The following is a 20,970-nucleotide window of genomic DNA, read 5'->3' on the forward strand; positions in this document are numbered from 1 at the left end:
GATCGCCCTCATGGCGTCAATTGATCGTCACTGTCATTGTTCAACTGTTGATATATCCTTGTTTTAACATCGTTTATCGTCATTGTGTGTATTATAATAAGTCATTTCAACCCACTTGTACAGTAAAAATTCTCTTACATTCTAGACGTTCAATTTTGTCCAACTGCCCATACACACTTTGGAATCTAACCCCTTATCCAACAACTATCATTGTAAGGGCTCCCTAACTTGAGATAAAGACGCATCAAGTTTTTTTCACCAAAATACGTGTATGATGATCTCTCGTTTAATGTATTTACACATGGAATCATTTTGGACCTCACTTAGTTGTAACAAGTAAGACCATGGTGAAAAATTGGTGCATCTCAAGCACTGTTTGTATTAAGGGCTGTACACTTACAAGATATATATGACAGTGACCGGTGGCCCGTGTCCGGATATAAAATTTGTTTAGATATGTATAAGATAATATAATGTTTGAATGAATGTATTTTAGCATCATGTACATCAATAGGGTAGGGCTCTGCAATGTGGTCCGTACTCTTCTTCAAAGGAAAAAGGGCATCTGTTTGATGAGTATGTATATGGCGGTAGAGGGTGTTAATTTCATGTCCTATTTGGACAATGGGTCCATACTATATGTAGTGACAAAATGGACAACTCCAAGCCAACAAAGTTTTTGTTTTGTGAGTGTTAGAGATGAAACATCTATCGTATGCAACATTTTTCTTGATTTGCAAAGAGGTTGTTGTTTCCTCGACTCGAATCTATGATCTTCTGGTCATAAAAAAGCAAAATTTTGGTTACACAAAGGCTCGCCCTAAAAAAAGATGACCCCAAACCAATAAGACTCATTGCTTTGTGAAAATTAAGAGGAACGTTGACTATCGTATCGGTCAACTATACCGTGTCACCACCAAATAAATGCTTAGCATATTAGCTTAGTTTATGGGGTTAAGATTACGCATTAATAACTGTCTTTAGTGTGTCGCGGCTCACGCCCACTCAAATCAAATCTTGTGGTGTTTGCAGCTAAGACCAAGCATTGTGATAGCATAAGCTATTCTGCCTTCGTTTGGCGAAAATTGTCAACAACTTGTCGAGAGAATCTCTCAACTGCAATCCAAAGAACTAGTGTAGAAGTGTAGAAAATCTTCATCTTTTGGATAAGGATAATACCTTCCTTATTTTCGGAAAGGAGAAACGTCTTCATCCCTTATTAACGCGGTCCGTACTCTACCTTAAAAATTAAAAAAAAAAAAAAATATATATATATATATATATATAAATATATTACGAACGTAACTTTGAAAGAATTTTTTTAGAGATGATATTTGGATGCTAATAAGGATGATAACATTTTTTTTTCTTTGAACAACCTAAGATACTCTGCACCAAATTTATCTAAGTTGTATATGGGGAGGGGAGGAAGAGGGTTTGAACCCACCTGATGCAATGGATTGAAGATCCCAAAACCTCCAAATACAGCTCAACTGGGAAACCTCATGAACCATCCGAAAGGACTTTGCTGAGGCACTAATGTCGAAGCACACGAATTAACCTCACAACAAGCGAGAACCACAACTCGTGGCTATTCCCGTAGCTAATTAATGGGAGATCTCCCTTCAACTTGAAGGCCAATCACAACGCAACAAGTGACAACACCACATTAAGTGCATTCAATCTCACATTGACCTAGTCTAGAAATCATCCCCAACTTTGGCTCTTTTAAAAAGTAACTTCTACTCCCTTCAAAAGGTTAAACATCATTACTACTTAACAGTACTATATTACCAATAAACTCATTCATGCGCGTGACGCCTCAAACATATTTTGCTATTTTAAGCATCAAAGGCTCTTAAGCAGGTGCCACACTGGTGCCCTTCGACACTTACTCTACCTTCCTTCCAGGTTGCTTTGTCCATCTATCTTTAACCGAAGTTCCCTCCACACTTTACATTGACTCAAGATCCACCTGATTTTGTGCATCAACATAGAATATTAATTTACAGAGGCCTAATAGCTAGAAACCGAAACTGAAACCGAAATCATATCAACAAGTGATGAACCGAAACCATATCAACAAGTGATGAAACCTTCTTGAGCCAAATTACAGAGGCATAACAATGTGATTTACAAACTAGGGAGAGATTTTTAATTAAGGAGAGATGTTTACCTTTCATATGTAAACACCTCCCGCACCTTCCTTGGTAGTTTTCATGCATAGGGTTGTCAAGGTTGTTGTAGGCTCCATTCATACAGTATCACCAATATATACTTTGGACAACCAAATATGCATTTGCAAGTTGAAATCCATGAACATCACAAACTAACTAGAACGATCCTATTTGCAGAAACCCTACTGGTCGTATTCGCCTTCGTGTTTAACTTTATGCACAAAAGTAGCTAGTCAGACGACCAAATTTGGATTTCATTTGAGGTAGACGATAAACCCTAGAATTCTGCATATCCAATCACAACCAAAGAAAACTAAGGCATCAAATATATAAATGATCCACAAGGCCACATTCACATCATTATCTCCTTGGCCCTTCTCATGTAAATATTTATTTATTATTTAATAAAACAATATTTTGTGATATATTTTTTGTATGGACTTGTATGTCTCGTTTCAATTAAAGGGCTCGATGTGGTCGGAAATCATTTCAACGATCAAACTTAAAAGTGGCCCCTGCACAGTTATACAATCCGCGAAGGCGACCACTTGCATGTCGAAAGGGCCCAGTACTAAGCCATGGCGACAACTTAGATATTTCTGCATGCACGTATATGCATCATATTACCAAAATATCCTCTCCCTTCACACAACAACCATGCACACGTAGTGCCCATAATATGATTAATTAACCAATTAAGAAATTAATCATTCCTTGTACAGATTTCAAATATTAACCAAATGAAATGTTTATCATCCTCTCACACCTTATCAATTTACAACATTATATAACTTTTCAGGAACGATGGGGATCCACGCGTCTTTGGTAGGCTTTTCGTTTAAGTAAAAGTTCGGACTATTTATCGAATTATGTTTGTTATCCTTTGCTTGTGCTTGGCCTACGTACTATAATCTACTTTATATCGCTTTAGGCTTCTTGTTGGCTTCTTATAAGACATGCGTGTTTAACTTATGGTATAATTTCTCCTTATTTTGATAAATGATAGAATATTTAAACTAAATTTATTTACATCGTAAAGAGGAAGTTTTGAACTTGGTGTGCACAAAATGAAGCAAAGTAGCCAACTTAATTAAACTTAATAAAAAGGTACATGACACTTTAGTACTCATACACTCCCCTATTAAAAATGGAGACAAAATCTTGATCTTACCCTGGTACATTTTTGTTAGAACCCATCTTAGATGAAAACCCAAGTACAAAAAGAAAAAAGAAAGATGTACATGTATTTATATACAGGCACATCCAATGATAAATGTGGGTTAATGTATTTCAATATTTTTAGAATAATCTCTCATAAATTAGGCAGAATAATGAAACTAATTCCTCGAAAACAAGATAAATTAGGCAGAATAATGAAACTAATTTCTCAAAAACCTTTGCTTATAAAACATGGACATATATAGTTCTTTCATTTCATAGGAAAAAGAGAAAAAGGCATAGTCACATACAAGAAGCTTGAATATTAATAATTTCATTTTTATACAAAACGATATTCTACATTAGACATAATCAGTGACGGAGTCAACATGGGGTATGTCCTTGACCCCAACAACTTCAAAATCCTCCATGTATATTTGTTTGTATATTGTATTTGACCTCCATAAACAGTTAATGCAAACTAAATTACAATTTTCTCTTCATACTTCGTCTATTTTATTCTATCATAATTTCTCATCCTATTCTCTATTCTTGTATGAATACTTTAGTTGAAAAGCTTCGGTGTTCTTCAATATTACTCCGCAGTATTTTGCATCCACTATTGACAAACCTCTATAAATAATAGTAGTTGTCAAATGTTGGCAGAAACTTTAGGCATATATTAACAAGGATTGGCAGGTGCCTCCTAGGTGATTGACAAAATGGCCCTATAAATCTTTTTTGGTTGATATTATGACCCCATTATTTAAAATCATGGCTATGCCACTGGATGTAACTAAACTAGTACGGTAAGGAGAGTCCAATCTTGATGCAGTAAGAAAAACACAATGCTCTAACTAACTTGACTAAGAACACGTATGTAAATATCGATATTATTTTGCTTATTTTTGAAGCTTGGGCATCAGTGGTATTTTGCTTATTTGTGAAGTTTGAACGGATCGGTAGTAATGGTAATGGAAACAAAAACTATGAAAGGGAGAGATGGAACTATCGAATGCTTTTTTTGGGTGGGAGAGGTGTCGAGAAGAGTAGATAAGGAGATAAGAAGATTGCCGTGGCATTGGCGTCCACATGTCTTTGTCCAAACTATATAGAAACCCGTGTGGATTGGAATTTGAAGGTCCCTCCTTTGCGATGTTTAATTTTCCTTTCTATTTTGGCTATTCCTCGAGCCTCGACGAACCCGTTCATCTCTTCTTTAAATCTTTGTTTACAACTTGGAAGGCCAGACAAGAAACCCTAGAGATTTCTAGCATTCACCACTGTACCTTCTGGCAACGTTTTTCATGGAACTGCATGCGTACGCGTGTTATTTACGATATCTCAATTTTCAATCAATATCCTTCCTTTGGTCCACTCCTAACTTCATGTTTGTAAAGGTTCAGTGCACTTGTAAGCATTCGATTGGTTCACATACAAACAATCTTTTCCTTTTCTTTTCTTCAAGAAAATAAAAATGATAACGTTCCAAAAACAAAAGCAATTTGCTTACAAACGCGTACACTGTTTACAGTTACCGATTAGTATTCTGCAGTTTTGTTTATAATATCACCGTTCCATATCTCAGTGCAAAAACTTATAATGCAACTAAAGACCTACTACTTAACTATTGGAAGATGGCAAAGTGGAGGTGCCGGGATTAAATGTTCCCTCTCCAAATGACAAAGAAAGTGTATATATGTGTGTGTGTGTGTAACTGAGTAACGTAGGTGTCAATGCACTTAACTAAAGTAGGTTGTTTAATTTATTGTTTATCGTTTAGATTATATCACAAGTAGTATGAATTCTGCAATTTGGATTTATTATACATACGTCTCAAGTACTTTTTGTTTGAGAATAGGAATTCCATATCGATCATATTACAAAATAATATACAATTAATATATAGAAGTTTCTACTCGTAATATCATTGGGATCTTTCGTGATAAAACCTAATGCCTGATAATAGGTGGTTAAGTTGGAACAATATCAGTAATATTGTAATCGATCATGATAAGCCAGAAAATGTTTATCATGATAAGCCTGAAATGTTTATCATGGTATCATAGTAGAGTGTTATTTTGGCACATCCTGAGCCCAATTTACTGGGCTTGAATTTGCTTTGCGCTAGCTCCAGCTTAAAACTATTGAATGACTGGGCCCTCAAAAACTTGTTTTGGCACTAGTCTCTTGATGATGATCGGGCTCTCAAAAAGTTGTGTGAGTTTCAGTATAATGACTTGTTAAGTTCCCAATAATATGGGAATTGGTTTTCCTGGTGACCTTGTGTGGGCCCACTCATGAGGGGGGTGTATTGGAAAATAGAATACCACATCGGCCATGACAAAATAATATACAATTAATATATAAGAGCTTCCACCCGACCCTAATATAATATCACTAAAGACCTTTTGTGATAAATCCAACGCCTAGTAATAGGTGATTAAGTTAGGACACCTATAAAGTTTATCACACTTTTTTATGTAGTCAAAATTGATTCATAACTTAGCTATATATGACCAATTAATATAAATCTTGAAAAGATATACCTCAACAACATCTAAATAAATAAGATACTTCTTCCGCCACAAGGGAGCCTGATTAAACCAACCGCATATCCAGAAAGCAAACTTAAAACAACAAACTCTCATAGCTAGGGAGAAACCACACATATTAAGTTGCTCCACTTATGTAGATTCGTAAGTTGTCGAACAAAAAATCTAACTACAACAACTATGGCGGAGCCGATGCACCGCGAAAATATTATTTGTCGATATCCTAGAGAGACGGACCAGCGATCTGGTTGAAATGCACCCTCCACCTAACTAATGAGTTAGGAGTACATTTTATGTACCTTGAGTTAGAGTATAATAGCTATGTGCCTTGAACAATATATTTGTCATGATTTCAGATAGATGGATTAGTGATCCTACTATTAATTATGTTAAATATTATTCCTCACTTGCATAGTATCAGTCTTCTCATGGTCCAAACTCAACGGTGGCAACTAAATGCAAGAGTTGCGCTCATTGTGGGACTTAACCCTTCCCCCAATGTTTTCCTATAGATAGTAATGGTGTCAACTCATATGTCCGTGTTCTACCTACTGACATATAGCAGATGTGGAATTTATCACAAACTATATACTTCAATACAATTAGTTAGTAAAACCATTTAATTTATAATGTTATTTATTTTGTCAATGGCTCAATTACAAACTCAATAAAACAGTATCATATTTATTTTAGTTAACATCTTAATAAATTTCGGTTCTTCCATGTAACAATAACCATATGAAGTTTGATATGTAGTATGAAAACGATCACCTTTTTACAAGTGCCATTTGGTAGGCACTTCCTCTAGCTGGCTGCATATACTTGGCAGGATCTCCTATCAAACATCAAGCAACAAACTTTCACATGCTCCATGTGGAGTGTGTAGGGTAGCCATGTCCTTAATATGGAACACAATCTGGGCACGTACCATCTCCAAGGGCACTACAGTTTGAGCCTTTAGGTACAAAGGTAAAGCACAATATGTACATATCATTGTCGCATTTCCATCTTCATTGCTCGTGATAACTCCTTGCTGCTAGGAAGCGCCTGCTGCTTGGTCCACACCTCTTGTGCCAACAGCAAACGTGTCGAAAGCCCTGTGCAACACATGGACATCGATGCCTAATACTGCAAATTACAAGCACTCTTTCATGTGACGATCATCGCCCCCTTTAATACAGCTGGTGGCAATGGAAACTGTTACCATCATACATGCATATAATTATTGATAGGTCACATAATTTGTTTGGCACACAGGGCATATATGACTGGAGGTGCATTTGAACTTGTTTGGGGTCCATGGGAAAGTGGTTTGGCCAAAAGCTCAGAAGTTCACGACTGGGATTAGAGTAAGTTTAATGCAACGAGAAGATTTGCAGCAACCATAACACAATTTGGGATCAAATGGAACATATTTGTTAAGCATGTGCTTGTAGATATATGACCTAATTAATTAAGCTTTTGGTGTACATACCAATTTCCATGTTCCTATGTTAGTATTGGAAATGGTTTTGTCTAGCAAAGGCTGGTTTTGTCTTTTCGAAATACCATTCCCAATCATGTGCAAGTTTGTGAGGAAGGTGTGAATGTTGGCTTTTTACTTGCCCTTCATTTTAATTTTGGGGTTTCTGTCAAACAAACTGGTTCGATTTTTTTCCTACAACTTTTTTCACTATTGGGTGGGTAAAATCTTTGGTGACATATGCTCCCCAAGTAGTTACAGTCCCATGTTTGTTAGGTATTAGTGGGATACTCTCTATTAGTTTCTTTTGGAATAGGTACTAGTGATTGTTCTATTTTACTTTTCATGGTGAAATTTGCTTCTTGCGTGGGTTTGGAGATGCTTATTTAATATGTATTTTTAATCAAAAGGGCTTTCAATAAAACTGCTTTTACTATAAGTACATTGAAACTTTTAATAAAAATGAAAAAAAAAAAAAAAACACTTAAATGCTTTTTGAAAGAAGCACTGAAATGCTGATTTAAAATTACAAATACTTTTAACTTTTTATGCCACATAGGATTTGACATTTCGGTTGGAAACAATTAGTGGCTGTCTTTTTTTTTATTGTTATAGCTTATAAGGAGATGCTCTTAAGTATTTTTGGTAGTTTGAAAGCATTCTAAACGCATTTAAAAGCAGACCGTGGAACTTAATTTAGGCACTATTAGGTATATATACCCCTCAAGGTCACGAGAAATTTTTAGTTATGATGGGAACACGGATGGTACACCACATGTTTTTATGCAAGTAGTGAAAATTTTTAATTATTAAGTTATTAACCTTTTAACACACATAACCCATCATTTATATAAGGATACGTGGTGTACCACCTCGTGTGACGGTCACATTGAAAAATTTCTCCAAGATCACGACATCTATTCGAGACCTTTTTTTTTGGTAAAAGAAGTATGGGGAATTATTATGCTTTTTGTTGCTCGTGCATTTTATTTAGCAATAATGGGTATAATTCCAACTACATAAAGACGAGAACACTTCTTGTCAGAAGTAAGACACTTCGTCGTCTCTGAATTTATGCAGACGGAATTTTGTGGCACTTTCACGGTGGCCCAACTTAATTGGACATTCCACCGTCACCCACATGCATGAACATGTCTAATTAAGTTCGCCAGACAGAGAGAGAGAGAGAGAGAGAGAGAGAGAGAGAGAGAGAGAGAGAGAGAGAGAGCATTGACATATATGATAAACTCTATTAACTAATTAATTTGTTCAGTCATCCTGGATCTTGGTTTTATCTTAATACTATGTTTCATAAAAGCATCTAATTACTTGGCGTTTTCTATTTGCAAGCAGTCTCTCTTTTGTTTGGCATCATGTTCATTGTCTTGGTCTAGCCAGCTCTCGTGGGTGCTCCTCACTTTTCCTTGACAATGCGTTATGGAAAGCCTACCCTCTCAGTCGGATGCTATTTAGGTTTACAATATGATCGATCTGGCACTTGTCTAGCATGAAGGGAGGTATTTGAATTCATATTGACAGTTTAATCACATAAAATGTCAGAAATTGACAATTCAATCACAAAGAATGCTAATCGGGATCAATGGCGTAGCCACGTTAAGGGCTACCCTGGGCTATAGCCCAGGTAGCTTTCTGTAAAAAATTAAAATTTTACTGTAAATTTTATGGATTTTCAAATGTAACCCATTATATATTTAGTAACTAATCTTAGTTCTCTTGGTTTAACCGTATAAAATTATATAATACAGTTTACAAACCATCTCTTTTTGTTACATCATTTTTCTCATCGCTTCTTGTACATGTACAAGTTTGGATTTGTTTGAATTTTAACACGTATTTGTTTAATAATGAAAATTCTCGGCTCACCTTGTGAAATTTTCTTACGCTAGAGCATACTCTGAAAAATACAGTTTCAAGTTTCTTTGTTTATAAAGATTAAATTTTTAAGCTAGTCCACCCGGTAAAAATTTCCTAGCTCCGCTATTGATCGGGATGAAAGTAGAACGTAAACAGAAATTGAACTCACCGTGTTACTGGGATGTGCCACAAGGTGCCAGATTTTTTGAAAAAGAAAAGGTTTGAAGGTAACTGGGTGTATCATTGAAATAAACAGCAGGGCAAGAAACATTCGCATATATTGCTTGTGTGACTGTCCGCCTTCATTTAGTAGTTGGTTCATTGTCTAATGCATGTATAAGCTGTAGGCTACTTTATCAGCTAAACTACATTTATGTCATAATTTCTAGAACCAACGTATTATATATAGTTATATATATAAATGGGAGTGGATATGTGGCATCATTTTTTTTACACAAGTTTTTTTGAGACCTCCTCCACAATGTACTTTTCTTTCTAAATATAAAAAATATAAAGTGTAAAATGATAATTTAATTTGGAGTGCCTGTAACAATTATATATATATATATATATATATGGGTGTTCTATACACACCCCGTTTTGCTTTCTCCAACCCCTATTAATTTCTGGCCATCAAATCAAATGAATTGAAGATGATCAAGAAAAAAAATTATCATGGTGTGTGGAAGGTGAAAAGGAGAGTGGATAGCACCGTTTTTTACAAAAGCAATAGAGTGACATTTCATTAAATAGATATATAAATGCCAATTGGGTACAATGCTCTAGTCACCTAGAAATTGATATGGAGTGAATATGCTCAAACAAACAACTTGAGTAGACTCTCATTAAGCGGTTACCACATGCACAAAAAAACTACAATCACCACCAACACAAATATGTCAAATGATGATAGACACAACTAATATTCGTATCAGCAACTACAACCGATCATCACCAACTAACGAGGCCACACAAAATCATCGTAGAAGAGTAAAACCACATAAAATCATCGTTGGTAGAAGAGACCACATACATCAACACTCAAGTGCGAAGACCACATCCAGACATTACTATAGCGCGAGAACATCACTCCCTAGCTAAGACAACAAGCTACCATACGCCAAAAGGGACCCACCACTCAGCTCGTCGAATGTTACAGGACTCAGACCACAGTTACCTGCTACCTCACCGTTCTAGTGGAGTCCGTCACTGCATCAGTCGGGGTTAGGCAGCGAAGCGGCCAATACTGAAGGTTAGTCTAGGGTATCCCATTTTTTATTATTATTTTTTTTTTGAAAGTACGGATACTCTTCAATTTGAACAATAATTTTGTTGTCATCGCATCCACGTATAGAATCATATTTTATCAATGTACGTAGTACGCGGTTCAGAATATAAAACCTAGTCACTGTTTTAAAAATTCTGGCCTAGTCGTTAGGCGTTGAGTCATCGTCTCGATTAGTCCCTAAACGTTTGAAAATTAAGAAAGTGCACCCACACCAGCTTAGGCGTTCGTCTACCCCGCCTAGATATTTGCCTAACCTATCTAAATCCGCTTAGGCACTAACCTAGGTTGCGACTCTCACTTAGACAGAAAATCGATAACTTTTATTTTTTATTTTAATTTTTCAATAAAATGTAATAAACTTGTTGAATACGTGGATGAACACTTATTATATATTTGTTCCCCATGTTTTCAATATTTTCTAATACTTTATAATTTTTATGTCATTTTATGTTGCAATTTATGTATCTCAATACAACTATGTATATTTTCTAAGTATAAATAGGCATTTATTTATCAATATATAATAAATTTACTTAAATCCATCTAGTCCGCTTAGGTCCCGACGAGACGCTAAACCCAAGTCTACCGCCTAGTATTTTTTAGAACCTTGAACCTAGATACATTCATAGACTCATAAGACTCATAATGTTAATTGAGCTTAAAAGAAACGTGTGTTTTAAATCTAATTTCTCTGAGATATCGTCTAAAACACACGTTTCTTCTTTTTTCAACAAAAGAGATAAACCCAAAAGATAAAAGCCAATTTAGCCTTATCCATTCTTGTGGTTGATAGTGGGAACCCTTTTCGTGAAAAAATCTTGGTGGCGCCTCAAAATTAACAGCACTAACCCTAATGCATGCAGCTAATTATGCAGCTCTGGGCACAGTACTCTCCTCTGTTTAGGGTTTAGGGTTAGCTGGGCCATCCCGACCCTACATTTCATACAATTCTCATCTATATAATGGAAGCAGATCCTATTCGTAGCCTAAGAATCAAATAATTTTGGTCTTTGAAATTTGTTCGCAGCTAAAAATTATTGTAGTTTTCAAACGATAGTGAAAATTTTAGTCACGAGATTAAATTTTAAAGGGCAAAATTATTTGATCTCTAGGCTCTGGATGTGTAAGTCCGGAAAAGATCTGCGCCCATATATAATGGAACAGGATCCCCTTCGGATCCTCAAAAATTGAGCATCCAGAGCAATAAATCAGGACCGTTGAAATTTAATCGAACGGCTACAAATAGGGAGCCTCTCTAAAAATTATAATAATTGTAGTCGTTGAATCAAATTTCAATGACCCTGATTTATTGCTCAGGCTGCTCAGTTTTTGGGGATCCGGAGGAGAACCGGTTCCATATATAATGAGCAAGAGCGCAGTATTTGACTTGTTTGGACGGCTAATATCGAAACAGATGGACTAATCTAATTATACAAGCTAATAACAAGTTGGGGCAAAGCCACCAAAGCTGATTGAAAATTGATGATAATCCTCTTCCTAAACATTAGTTTATTCATTCGTCGACATGGTCACTCATTGATTTATTTACAATTGCCATCAACTAAATAGAGATTTGGATCACAAATTAAAGCTGAGTGGTTGTCACTTTGAAACTAGTCACTGACAAATTAACAAACCAAAATTTTAACTTGTTACCATTGAATTTGACACGATTGGCCGATCGACGATAAGCTTCGTACCAAGTCTAGCTCATTTAACAATATTATCTCCTCTTGTCCTAGTGTGATTGTATGTTGATTTTTTTTGGTTATGTAATTTGAAACTCAACCGTTGATAGTTATATGATATGATTACATATATACATGAGTTAAAACTTAAGCTTATAATTTCGTTTTCTCAAGTGACCTTGTTGGACGGGAAAAAATCGTCTTTCAATTCTCCAACAAGTAATCAAGTAGTTTTGTTGAGAAGCAACATGAATGATACTATTGCCATCAACGAGAGAGCGAGAGGAGTACTTGAAAAAAAAAACTCCATCAACAATCAAATTAGTGGGTGCTTGATATGATTATAGGAGAATTTTAGAATAATTTCATAAGTACACCCTCAAATAAGTCTACTTAAGTTCCATCATTATACTACTTACGAAAGATATGTTACAGTCGTTGATACATCATTATACATGTGCGCGTTTGATTCATCCTAAAAACACTATAACAATGGAACAATCACCAAATTTATTTACTATATGTATGTTACTCGTTGAATCTCAAACCCTAATTACTCACAAAGTATTCTATACTCTAAAGCACTATAACATAATACGATATACGATCAAAATATCTGATTGGAATCATAAAATGCAGACACAATTAATTGTCGCAGGAGTAACTATTGCCGTCCAAAAGATATGAAGCAACACAATTTACTGCCGTTGAAATGGTGGTGTCGCCATCGTACGTATTGGTTTATCTTCCCCTGATGGCAACATCAAGCAAGTTGTGCTACGGCTTACTACTCACCCTTTTCTGAGCTTTCATTCTGAACCGCTGGTTCCTCACCCCCACAACATTCAACTTGATCTAATTTTTCTTAAATTCTTTGTCCTTATGAGGACCAAAATCAAATAAATAACAAAAACAAGAAAACGACAACTCCTGGGAAATATAAAAAAGGGAATAAAATCCTGAAGGGAATAATAAATAAATTAAACGACACCCATGTTTCTTATAGTATTATTTATTGGAATTGGATTCAAGATTTGCTTTGTAGGAATCTTATGAATCTTCACATCTTAAATATTTATCAAGTATTGTGTGGTTAAAAATTATTTAATTTTTTTGTTTAAAATTAAAAATAAATGGTATTTGACAAAAACTGATCCTACGATATACGATGAACGTTTAGAATGTGAAGATCTCTATAATCCCTACAAAATGAATCCAGAGAGGATTCCTTTTTTTATTTATTAATTAAATGAACGAAGATATTATTTATTAAGTTATTAGAGTAGGGAAATGGACGCACGAGGACCCACTATAGGCCCTCGCTTGGAATTTCAATGATAATTGGCTGCCTCTCTTGATCAAAATGTAAGCACATGTCCATTTTGTGCCTAAAATGACCAAAAACACCCTAAATATGTTTAGGGTTCAATTGATGTTATCTCAAAACATTTAGGATGTGTAAGTGCTTTTGGGATCTTTTGTTTAAGGATATGTAGTTTTGATTTTGGTAAGTGAAACCATTACTTTGCTTAAGATTATAAAGAATGACAATCTGTCAAATAAACGAGTAAATTTCAAAATTTTTATATGCGATAAATGCGTGAATGGAGACTTGACTGCGCGCTTAATTTCAATATAAGCTAGGTTTAGTTAAAATGGATCATTTACATACACGGTACACCTGAATGATCTTGGATCATTGACAAGTGTAGACCTAATGCAAATTGAGAGTACGTTAGTACTGTTCATTTAAGCACATCTAAATCCTTAATCACGCAACGTGACTCTTTATCACATTAGCATTTCTAGGTTATTTTTCTCTATGGATTAGACATAGAGCAACTTAATTTTTATACCTATTGAGGGCAAAGGCATTATTGGTATTAAACTTATCATGATAGATGGGACATGGATGCACTTGGCTTTCTGACTTGCAATATGTTTTCATACAAGGCAGAATTTGTCGTTTGAAGAAGTTGCTTAAACAAAATAGTTGCATGAAGTGATCGTCTACGGTACGCGTAGTGTGAGCAATCATTTTCTTGCATTTGTGTATGGAAAATGGGAGTGGGATTCTCTCATTTCAAATTTCATTCTCATTCAGTTGTCTCTTATTTGAACGGTCACGATTAAATTATATTTATATTTTTTGTGTTGATTTATTTATAGAGACAGAAAGAAAAAGAGGAAAGTGAGAGGGGGGAGAAGGGGAGGGGAGGGGATTTGGAGGTGAAAGAATCATGCTCCGAAAAAAATGATGTACTTGTTACTGTTGGTTTGAGCTTGTTTAATATATGATTCAATATCTAAGTGAATAAAGTGTTTGGCTTATATCCATGCATTTCAGGTTCGAAACTGTTATCGCTGTTAAATTATTATAAGAGTTTCGAAATCTCTTCCTTTCTTTAATGATAATAGATTTAAAAAAAGGTTTGAGCTTGTTTATGCAAACGTGATTTTTTTTAGAAACTACTAGAGAGAGAGTAACGTCATAATTGCAGAAATATGTGAGGGCATTTGTGACATTTAATACTGATCATTAAGTGGTCCTTCATTGTCAAATGATTTGTTAACCAGTACTTAAGCTCCATCTTTCAGTGCAGTGTAATCACAGAACAATCCAAGGCTGATTTCGTAAGATTTGTACAGAGTGCCACCTCAGCAAATCTATGCGATTTGGTAGAATCGATCTACCTATTTTCCTTTAGTCTACCTGCTAATACAAGTCTTTTATTTATGCGTGAGACAAATATTAGTCTCAACGCCCCCCTTCATATCTCATGTTACTCGAGCTAAACTTATATAACTATCGCATAGAGTTCATTTACATAAACTTTTAAAATAATATTGAAAGTATTTTTAGTGAAATTGGTTTTGAGTTTCGAAAGCACTTTAAATGCTTTATGAAAGAAGCATAAGATATATGCTTATTGCATGAAGTATTTCAAGTACTTTTTTAGGATTATTTTAAAAAAAGTTCACCTAAAACGTTTTCAATCATTTTAAAAGTACTTTTAAACAAGTTCATGTTGATTAATGTAAGAGCGAGCACATATAATCATTAGACCTAACACGTAAATAACGTACTCTAGTATCATATGCTGCTATTGTGTAAAGTATTCACGTGCAAACTTGCCCAATACATTCACTTTCTTTATTTGGAAGCCAATTAATATCGAGGATAAAAGAACGAAATATAAGAAGTATACGATTAATACTCTTAATTTCTTCAGTTACAAAACCATTATATTTAGGTGTTAGAATCTTGACTTCTATTAATTAGCTAAATAATATGAATACTAATTCCATTCGAATCTAACCTTATTCATGGAAGCATACCAATTAGCTAAATATTAGGAAAAACGTGAAGCAACCCAGAATTATAATCAACAATTAATTGATTTATTAACCATCATTAGCAATTTGGCATTAACACGAGAGATTTTTCAATGTGAAGGGTACACGGGGTGGTACACCACGTGTCACTAAATAAATGGTGATATATGTACTAAAAAGTTAATAACATAAAAAATAAAATTTTCTACTACTTCTATTAAAATACGTGATGTACTACTTATATTCCGGTCACCATTAAAAATTTATCTATTAACACACCACTCATCAAATTTCGATCTCTTCTTAATCAAATGGCAAGCATACACGTGTCACCCAAGTAACATCGGTAACGGTAGCAGATCACGGTTTTCAAAGAAAAGCAAAGGTGCTGGTCGGTGTGAACACGTGGAGCACGGAGAGCAGCCAGATCGGATCGGAAACAGTCCGCTGAGCCCGGAATTTTTCATTGTGATCGAATACAACGATATACAACTTATTTTATATAAATGGTAAAAACAATTATTTCTTTTAATTATTAATTTTTTTAATACAAATATCTACACTGACACATAATATACAATTCTTTATCCACCACACTGAAAAATCTTTGAAGCGGTAAGCGGCTTCGCACAAAACCCCTTCAAATTAATTCTTTGAAGCGGTGAGCCGCTTCTCACAAAACCCCTCCCTCCAAATTAATTCTTTGAAGCGGCTCACCGCTTCTCACAAAACCCCTCCCTCCAAATTAATTATTTGAAGCGGTGATCCGCTTCACACAAAACCCCTCCAAATTAATTCTTTATCCGTCACACTGAAAAATCTTTGAAGCGGTGAGCAGCTTTCGCACAAAGCCCCTCCAAATTGCAAGCTGACTTGACGTCAGACCCCAACGAAAGTAAATATCCAAAATATCCCGGTAACTAACCGACCAAGGGATCTCCCGGACTCCCGTACCGTATAAACTTACGGTCTAACTACCTGTATACGCTCCGAGATTTTTTCACTAAGTTTCTTACAGAGCTCGTGGTTTGTATATATAGCACCCAAAGAGTAACGCTTTCTCTCCGAAGCTACCCTTTGTGAGCTTCTCTACGAGTGCCTCGCCGGAAAACTCATCATTTTCTCCCGACCTTGATCTGAAAACGCACCGGATTCCGCCGGAAAATTGAACAAGTGAGTTCAGTTTTCATGGAACTGCTTTTTTTACTGCCTAGGGATCTAAGTTTTTGCTGTTTTCGTGTGAGATCTTTTGAGTGGCTTTGGTATGCGCTTTCCGGATCCGATTTTCCTGGAAAATACAATGAGTGGCATGAAAACTTTCGATTTTCCGGGAAATCTTGGGAATTTTCTCACGTGCATGGCTGATTTGATTTTTGTTTGTTTTTTACAGGTTGAAGAGTGAGTCGGAAGCAAAAAAGGCAGAGACTTTGCAGATCCGATTAAAAAATTCGAAGCTTTATATATACAAAGCTTTTTGCAAATCTATCAAATTTTTTCACATTTTTCTCTGATCTGAAAAGCAGAGAGAAATGGTAGTGAAAGTTCCTTCGACCTGCTTGCACTGGTCGCAGCCGATCGTTCCTCGCTCGACGCCGTCATCACAAACCCTAGCCTCCTCAATCGCGTCTCCTCCCTCAAAACGACGTAACAGAGGAGGCGGCGACGAAGGCGGAGCTCAGTTATGTCTCTACGTCCACAGCTTGAACCGGTCGGCGTTGTTCGGTGGTCCATCGACGAAGCTGAGCCGGTCCCGGTCCTGCGGCTTCCAGAAGTCGAGATTCCGGTCCATTAGACGAGCTTGCAGTGCCAACCTGGACGCCTTCTCAGACGAAGAGTTCTCAAAGAAAATTCAAGAGCTTGCTCTCCGATTCCAGCTCGCCGACAATTTTGACGGTGAAGATGACCTTAACGTTGATGGAAACGAGTCGGATTCGGAACCGGAGGCGGCGAATTCTGATGACAATCACGGCGTCAGTGAGTCTGCAACGAGAATGAGATTTGAACAGAACCAAAGCCGGTTCCAGTTGCCGCTCGATCTAGAGCCACCGTGGCCGAGCGATTGGCAGCGGAGGGACGAGATTGTCCCGGAGGCGAGCATCGAGCGGAAGGCTAACAGCTTCGACCTTCCGCTCTCGCTCCGAATCATCAAGCGGAAGATGCAGTGGCAGGATGGTTTCCGAGAAGCAGGGGAATCCGCGTGCTGCTCTGTAAAAAAGGCCTTCTCTTCCATGGTGTTCATAATCCGAGAGCTCCATAGCTACACCTTGCAGATGAGAGAGATTCTGTTCTTCGAAGATTTGCAGGGTATTTTAAGCAGGGTGCAGAAGGAGATGCAAGCTTCGTTCGTCTGGTTATTTCAACAGGTCTTCTCTCAGACGCCGACTCTAATGGTGTATGTAATGATCCTCTTGGCGAATTTTACTGTCTACTCATTAGGCCATAACGCCGCCATTGCCGCCGCTCCGCCCGCCGGGTTGTATGCCAGTGCAACCGAGTCTATTTCAGTGGAAGAAGTTCAGACTCAGAACGATAAATTGGATAACCCCCAATTTGATTCTTCCACAAGTAAGTCGTTTTCAGTGAATGGCAACGGCAAGACGACATCCGTAGGCGGAAACGGTGGCGGTGGAGGGAAGGTCCGACCGGTAGGAAGCGGCACAGACGGTGATGGCCGGTTTGACCGATCCGACCAGTACCGGACAATTGTCCCCGACGGGGCTTCCCAGTTGTCCTCATTAGGGACAACAAGAGAAGCAGAGTCGGTTTCGGAGCAAGAGAGCAGGGAGGAAGAGCTGGCTCTGTGGAATTCAGTAGCGAAAGAAGCTCATCAAATGCGAGGCGTAGAAGAATCTCTGGATCACGAAACGATGCAGAGATTTGTTTCGCCGGTGACGGCGAATATCGAGGCGGACGACTACGCCGAGTACTTCAGAACTGAGCTTCTTTACCAAACGGAACTGTCCAAGGAACCTAGCAATGCTCTGCTTCTTGCCAATTACGCGCAGTTCCTCTACCGAGTTGCTCATGATTACGACAGGTACTGTTCCATTTCATCAAAAGTCTCATAGTTTTAGTGCTTAATTCTAATTTTCATGTCTAACAAATTGAGTTCTCTTAGTTTAGTTAGTTTTAATGTTCATGTCCATAAATTTGATGGGTGATTAATATTAATATATCATGGTACGAATTAAAATTTACGTGTCTTCGGTCGTTATGGTGTCTCTATAACACATAGTTTAACATTAATTTTTGTGCTAATATTATAAAATATGTTATCAAAAATATATTGTAAGTTCTTTTAAAAGAGTTTCCGTACTATTTCTGTTGTTACGATAGTATTGAGTTCAAATCTGATGGACGATTTATCTTCTTTTTTTTTTTTTTTTCCTTTCATTTGTCGGGGTGTTTAAATTTGGTGATAGTATGATGGTGAAATGTGTGGTAGTCTTTCCCTTATTTAGCAAAAAAATCATTACAAGTTTGGTCAGCTCACGCGTTTCACATGAAAAATCTTTGCTTTGGCTTCTTAGTGATTAATTGATAATTACGTAAATTAGTCTGAGCTTTAAAGTACAAAGAGTCAAATACAAGTGTTTGACTTTTATTGGTGATTTATTTAATAAACAGAGCTGAAGAGTACTTCAAGAAGGCTGTAGGGGTGCAACCGCCGGACGCGGAGGCGTACAACAAATACGCGACGTTTCTGTGGAGGGTTCGAAATGACTTGTGGGCGGCGGAGGAGACATTCTTGGAAGCCATTTCGGTTGACCCAAGCAACTCCTTCTACGCCGCCAACTATGCCCATTTTTTGTGGAATACCGGTGGCGAGGATACGTGCTTCCCTCTCAACTCCGCTGAGACTGATGCCATCGAAGATGCTTAGTAAATAAAAGGCAAAAAAAACCCCAAACAATAAGAGAAAATAGTATAGAAGAGAAATATGGAACAGCGAAGCACAAACTTTCATGCAACGGGAAGTTTAGTACGACAATATTCTACATCAAATGCATGACAATGCGTATTGAATTTGTCATGTTGACATTCCCAATGTATGTAAGTTTCTTTCTACAACGACGCCGATGAGCAGAGCAGCCACCTTCCGTTCATTTCCAATTCTATTTGTTTTTTCGTTTTATTATTCCACAAGTTTTGGTGGGCGGTGGCAAAATGGGGTGGTGGCGTTTGGGGCGGAGGGGAAGCACGTGGGCGGGGACGCACTCACATGCGCGGCAAAACGGCAGCAACAATTACAGTGAGTTTGGCTGATGAGCGGGAAGTGGTCGCGATTGGGGAATACACGGTTTGCTTTTGCACGGATCATAATGTGTATTTTGTTAATTATATATTTTTGGGTTGACACAATGACATGGCAAAAGTGCAATTAGCCACCTTGTTAATATGTGCCATATTTAAGTTTACTACAATTTCTTCCAAAATTTTAAATATTACTGTGTCAATGAAAGCACTTGTTTCTCGTGCACTTTGTTTACTAGCATCGGCCATTGACCTCCTCCTCCTCCTTTATCTTACGAAGCTCTGGAAAATTCTGCGATTCACTTTAATTTTGTTTAGTGAAAGTACCCTTTGTCTTAAGAAACAATGATGCCACAATACCACAACAAAAGTGGCTAATGATGCATGGGAGATTGAGAAGGAGGGTCTCTCCCAATCTTAAGTGAGGGTCAAAACACTTTGAAATGCAGAAATTATACGATATATAACTACTTATTACATTATATAACTTGCAAGAGAGATTTTGTTGTTAAATTTAGAATACACTTCTAGTTCTTTGTAAGAATATCCAGTGGCGAATCCAGAAATTGAACTTTGAGATGTTTCAGTGTTAAATACAAGTCTTTTAGATAAAAAAAAGAGCTCAAAGCGCATAATTTTTATTTTAGTTTATTCACTGATGCATTTTGTTAAACACTTATTGTTGTCAATCAAATAATGTTGCGCACATGTCAATAGATACTGACACATGTCGATATAATCTGATGAGTAATATAGAGAGAATTTATCGAATATTGTCGACGCAACCAATCGATATATACCTAGCAGACATTACATTAAACAATTGGTAGGCACAAAAAGAACTCGTACCAAATATTCAGAGAATTCTCGGAAAACCTTCACATATATATTTCTCAGACTTCAAGTGGTCTGGATCCGCCCGTGAGAATATCCCTAGTCACATGTTAATCATGTAATCAGATTTTAAGAGAAATATTAATAAATTCTCACAGAATGAAGGTTCTAGAGGACAACAAATAGACTTCGACGAAAGAATTATGAACACAAAACAAAGCAATGAAGAGTCATTTTGATGATGCATGTATTCATATATAAAGGCATGTTTTTTCAAAGTTGATAATATTCTTTGCAAAGATTGGACACATATGTAGTAGCATATTCTTCTTCTTTTTCTACC

The 20,970-nt window shown here is 36.7% G+C and overlaps 1 protein-coding gene across 1 annotated transcript; it reads left to right on the top strand.

Annotated features, from left to right (window-relative positions):
* Positions 1-16,322: 16,322 nt before the first annotated feature.
* On the top strand, positions 16,323-20,019 carry LOC137743369 (Tetratricopeptide repeat (TPR)-like superfamily protein). Its single transcript, XM_068483253.2, has 3 exons — positions 16,323-16,712; positions 16,930-18,576; positions 19,167-20,019. Exons 2-3 carry the CDS (start codon positions 17,069-17,071, stop codon positions 19,420-19,422), a joined length of 1,764 nt encoding a protein of 587 aa, XP_068339354.2. The 5' UTR covers positions 16,323-16,712; positions 16,930-17,068; the 3' UTR covers positions 19,423-20,019.
* Positions 20,020-20,970: the final 951 nt, after the last annotated feature.

The sequence above is a fragment of the Pyrus communis genome, chromosome 11, assembly GCF_041283825.1.
Source record: "Pyrus communis isolate YQ-2024b chromosome 11, ASM4128382v1, whole genome shotgun sequence".
Taxonomy (NCBI): Eukaryota; Viridiplantae; Streptophyta; class Magnoliopsida; order Rosales; family Rosaceae; genus Pyrus; species Pyrus communis.

What these genes read in the sequence shown, in the direction of transcription:
- LOC137743369 (XM_068483253.2), top strand. Translation starts at nt 17,069, where the DNA reads ATGGTAGTGAAAGTTCCTTCGACCTGCTTGCACTGGTCGCAGCCGATC. An exon ending in GTTGCTCATGATTACGACAG is followed by an intron (nt 18,577 to 19,166) that starts GTACTGTTCCAT and finishes TTTAATAAACAG; the next exon opens with AGCTGAAGAGTACTTCAAGA.